Source organism: Galeopterus variegatus, unplaced genomic scaffold (assembly GCF_000696425.1).
Source record: "Galeopterus variegatus unplaced genomic scaffold, G_variegatus-3.0.2 Scaffold733, whole genome shotgun sequence".
NCBI lineage: Eukaryota > Metazoa > Chordata > Mammalia > Dermoptera > Cynocephalidae > Galeopterus > Galeopterus variegatus.
The window spans coordinates 199,432-203,586 of record NW_007726844.1 but is presented as its reverse complement, the minus strand read 5'-3'; the positions used below and the strand labels follow the sequence as shown (position 1 = coordinate 203,586).

Genomic DNA, 4,155 nt, shown 5'->3' with positions numbered 1-4,155 from the left:
GTGAGGAGACGTGGAGCCTCATTCCGGAGAAGGGGCTGCCAGAGGACGACCCGGACATCGTGGTGAAAGGTAGTGACCCCCTTCCCCTCAGTGCACACCGGAGGCCCCCAATCCCAACCCTCCAGAGGATAATGTCTCCTCCTGCTGATTCCCCTTCTCTCTCTCTCTCTCCTCCAAAGGTTGGCTTTACCGTGAGCCCCGCGGAGGAGGGACGCGACCCTGGCTGCCCCCGCGCCGGGCCTGGTTCGTGCTCACGCGGGACTCTCTGGATCAGTTCAGCAGCAGCGGGAAGGGGGCGCGGCGCCTCGGGAGCCTCGTGCTCACCAGCCTGTGCTCGGTGACCGGCCCGGAGCGCAGGCCCAAGGAGACCGGTGAGACCTCGTGGGGACTCGACTACCTTCCTCGGCCGGGGCCCCGGCCCACCCTGATTGCCCTCCGCGCGCTTTTTCCCCCCGTAGGTCTGTGGTCAGTGACTGTGTCTGGCCGGAAGCACAGCGTCCGCCTCTGCTCCCCGCGCCAGGCGGAGGCGGAGCGCTGGGGAGCGGCGTTGCGCGAAGTGATCGCCTCCAAGGCACCGCTCGAGACCCCCACCCAGCTACTGCTCAGAGACATACAGGTGAGAGGATTCCAGCGAGAGCCAGGAGGGCGGTGGACGCAAAAGCTTTCTGGGCTCACGGGGAGCTCCCTTCCCCATCACGTCGACGCTCTCCCTGGCCTCTAGGAGAGTTGTGGGGACCCAGAGGCCGTGGCCCTCATTTACCGGCGGAACCCCATACTGAGGCACACCAGCGGAGCCTTGTACGCCCCACTCCTGCCCCTGCCCTACGGGGTCAGCGCCCCAGGTGAGTGGTTCCATGGCCCAAGTTCCCTGGGTGGTTTGGAGTGGATCAGAGGTAAGAATCCGAATGCCTCAACTGGCAGGGCCGAAGACTACTCAGGGGGCCTGCCCACCTCTTACTTTTCAAAGGATAAAGGTGAAACCCAGAAGCTGGCCACGGTGGAGGGGAGGAAAACCCTCACAGAAAGAAGGGCCTACTTTCACCAGCCACTTTATAGTCTCATTCTGACCACTGATGTTCCTTCCGCGGTTTTTGCACACTCTTTTAATTTTTCATTATACTCTTAAGACCATGTCATATTACTCTTAAGATGATGTCACATTTCCATAAGCGGCGGAAAAGCCCCCACTTTGGGAGAATGTGCTGGCCTCCTCCGGCTATACCTCCCCAAAAGGGTGCAGTAACTGACCCAGGTCCTAAAGCTAGGGGATTAAGAGGAGCTGGGAGAAGAACCCTGGTTTTCTGACTCCCAGTATAGCTTGGTTTCTGGCCCATGGTGATGACTGTTGGTACTCGTTTAGAGAATCTGGGGTTTGAACCTATGTCCTCTATCCCTCTTACTAATTTGAAGTCCAGGCTTAGCAGGATCCAGAGGTGGGATTCCTGGGAGGCAAGGGTTGAGTTTGGCTCTGTGGGACCATTGCTTTCCCTTCACTTTTCCTGTCATTCATGCCCTCCCCTCCTTGCCAACCCCTGTCCCCTTATACTCCCCTTGACTTTCCCCTGGTTCATGCCTTCCTCCCAGGGCGCAGCTCTGTGTCCGCTCTCCAAACCGTCCCTCCACCCCCACCCTCCCGCAGGTCCAGGCTATGCGCCTTTGCGGGAGGAGGCAGTGCGGCTGTTCCTGGCGCTGCAGGCACTGGAGGGGGCGCGGCGCCCCGGGCCCCTGATGCAGGGTGTGCTCCAAACTTGCCGGGACCTGCCTGCACTCCGGGATGAACTCTTCCTGCAGCTGGCTAAGCAGACCTCGGGCCCCACGGGCCCCCCCGGGCTCCCAGCTACCCAAGACCCTGCGTCCCTGCGGTACTGGCAGCTCCTTACTTGCATGAGCTGCACCTTCCGGCCTGGGGGAGCTGTACGGGGACACCTCCTGGGGCATTTGGAGAGGTGAGAGGGGAGGGGCTGGGGTAAGGCCAAGATAAGGGAGCCGGGAGAGAATGACAGGCCTATGTGCAGGGTTTGGTAGATAGGGAACATAGATCCAGAGAAGGGAAGGGACTTGCTCAAGATCAGGGCTGCTGCTGAAATATACAATGCCTTTGTGGGAATTACAAGATCATATCCCACTTATAGGAGGATGAAGTACAATAAGTCGCCCCCTCTGGGCAGAGGAATTATAAAAAGGCTGCTTTACGGGTGGGCTGGCTAGCTCAGTTGATTAGAGCACGGTGTTATAACACCAGTGTCGAGGGTTCGGATCCCTGTACCGGCCAGCTGCAAAACACACGCACGCGCACGCACACACACGCGCACACATGCACACGCACACACGCACGCACACACACACGAGGGCGCACGCACGCACGCACACACACACAACACCTACTTTTCCTTTTTCCTCTGGCTGATGAAGGCCAGCACCAGGGCTTTTAGGTTGGAAAGCGTAGTCATGAGGCTGGATTTCAGATTGCATTCCGAAGGAAGATCGCAGACTTTCGGAAGTGGATGGGGGCAGTTGAGAGAGAGCTGCCAGGGTACTTAGAAAGTAATTCAGCTCCATATAGAGTACCGAGGACAGATTTAGAACAGCTGGTTGCTGCCTTCAAGGAACTTGAGTTGGAGGGGAGGAAATCAACGAGATGAAATAAACTATAATACCAGAAGGCGAGAGGCAGGGGAAGAAGGAAAGCCCTCGGAGCTCTGAACCCTTGGTGCTCCCTAACCCAGGACTGAGCGGGCACTCCCGGACTCGGAACTGGCGGAGTATGCGCGCTTCATCCGGAAAGCGCTGGGTCGGACCCGCGGCCGAGAGTTGGTGCCGTCACTGGCTGAGATTTCCGCGCTGAGCCGACGGCAGGAGCTGTTGTGCACCGTGCACTGTCCGGGGGCTGGTGCCTGTCCCGTTGCCATCGACTCTCACACCACAGCGGGGGAGGTGAGGCAGAGAAAGACCCCAGCGCCCCTACTCCCCGCCCTTCCAGCTCCTCACGCCTGGCTCTCCCGGTTCCTGGGCCCTAGGTGTGCCCCGAGTCTGTCTCAGATTCATCATTTCGGTAAGGGAGGAAGTGGAGGTGATAGGACTAAGAGACCCCTTCTGTTGGATCAGCCCCTCCCAGAGTCCTGGCGAGACCCCAGTGTGGCCTGACATTTCCGTCACCCTCCCTCCCCTCTAGGTGGCTCGACAGTTGGTGGGACGGCTGGGCTTGGCCCGGAGCCGCAACACATTCGCGCTGTACGAGCAGCGAGGGACCCAGGAGCGAGCCCTGGGTGGAGGGACCCTCGTGGCCGACGTGCTCACCAGGTTTGAGAAGTAAATGTCCAGCCCCAGTCCTGCTCTCTATTAGCCCATCTACTTCCCCGTTGGGTCAATCACTAAGCAAACGTTTATTGAACGCTTGCCACTTGCGCTGTATAGTGACGTTCGCTGGTTTTCAGACGGACGCCTGCTCGCTGGCGGTTTGCAATCTGATTTCATGGCTCACCTCCGCCTTCCAGTCCCAATACAGGCCCCGCCCCCGACACGCGGCCCCGCCCCTCTCCCCAGCTGCGGGAGCTCGGGGGGCTCTCCTGCTCCATCGCGTCTCTTCCTTATCTTTTTTGCAGGTCGGCCGCGGAGGAAGCCGGTCTGGAGGACTCGCCGGACTCCGGGTGGAGACTGTGTCTCCGTCTTCACGGACCTTTGCACCCCGAGGGGCTGTCCCCAGACGGTCACGAACTGCCTTTCCTCTTTGAGCAGGTGAGGATCTCCAGCATGTACTCCTCCAAACAGAGCCCCCAAGCCTGAACCCCTCCTTTTCTGAGCCATCTCATTTAATCATTATGGCAACCCCGCGGGAGGCTTTTCGAACCCAGAGCTCAACTCCACACCCCGAGGTGTTTTCGCGACAGTACAGCCGCGGCTCCCGTGCTGATTGATGCCCGGTGCCTCCCCCGTAGGCTCACGCTCTGCTGCTGCGTGGCCGGCCGCCCCCGCCCGACGACACGCTGCGCGCCCTGGCGGCGCTGCGCCTGCAGAGTCTGCACCGGGACTTCTCCCCGCGGGTCCCTCTGCCGCGCCTGGACCGCCTGCTGCCACCCCCGGCCCCGCCACGCGAAGGCCCGCCCCGTTCGGCCTCCAGGCCACCGCCCTCCGCCGCCCTGCTGGCCGGGGCACTCT

The 4,155-nt window shown here is 60.6% G+C and overlaps 1 protein-coding gene across 1 annotated transcript in view; it reads left to right on the top strand.

Annotated features, from left to right (window-relative positions):
- PLEKHH3 (pleckstrin homology domain containing, family H (with MyTH4 domain) member 3) overlaps positions 1 to 4,155 on the top strand; it is a 10,758-nt gene that overhangs the window by 4,438 nt on the left and 2,165 nt on the right. The window contains exons 3-11 of the mRNA XM_008571887.1: positions 1 to 69; positions 180 to 371; positions 459 to 616; positions 722 to 842; positions 1,640 to 1,946; positions 2,727 to 2,934; positions 3,173 to 3,309; positions 3,603 to 3,735; positions 3,936 to 4,117. The exon at positions 1 to 69 is cut by the window's left edge and continues 10 nt beyond it. Of these exons, the coding sequence (XP_008570109.1) occupies positions 1 to 69; positions 180 to 371; positions 459 to 616; positions 722 to 842; positions 1,640 to 1,946; positions 2,727 to 2,934; positions 3,173 to 3,309; positions 3,603 to 3,735; positions 3,936 to 4,117 (1,507 nt within the window). The remainder of the gene's footprint in view (positions 70 to 179; positions 372 to 458; positions 617 to 721; positions 843 to 1,639; positions 1,947 to 2,726; positions 2,935 to 3,172; positions 3,310 to 3,602; positions 3,736 to 3,935; positions 4,118 to 4,155) is intronic.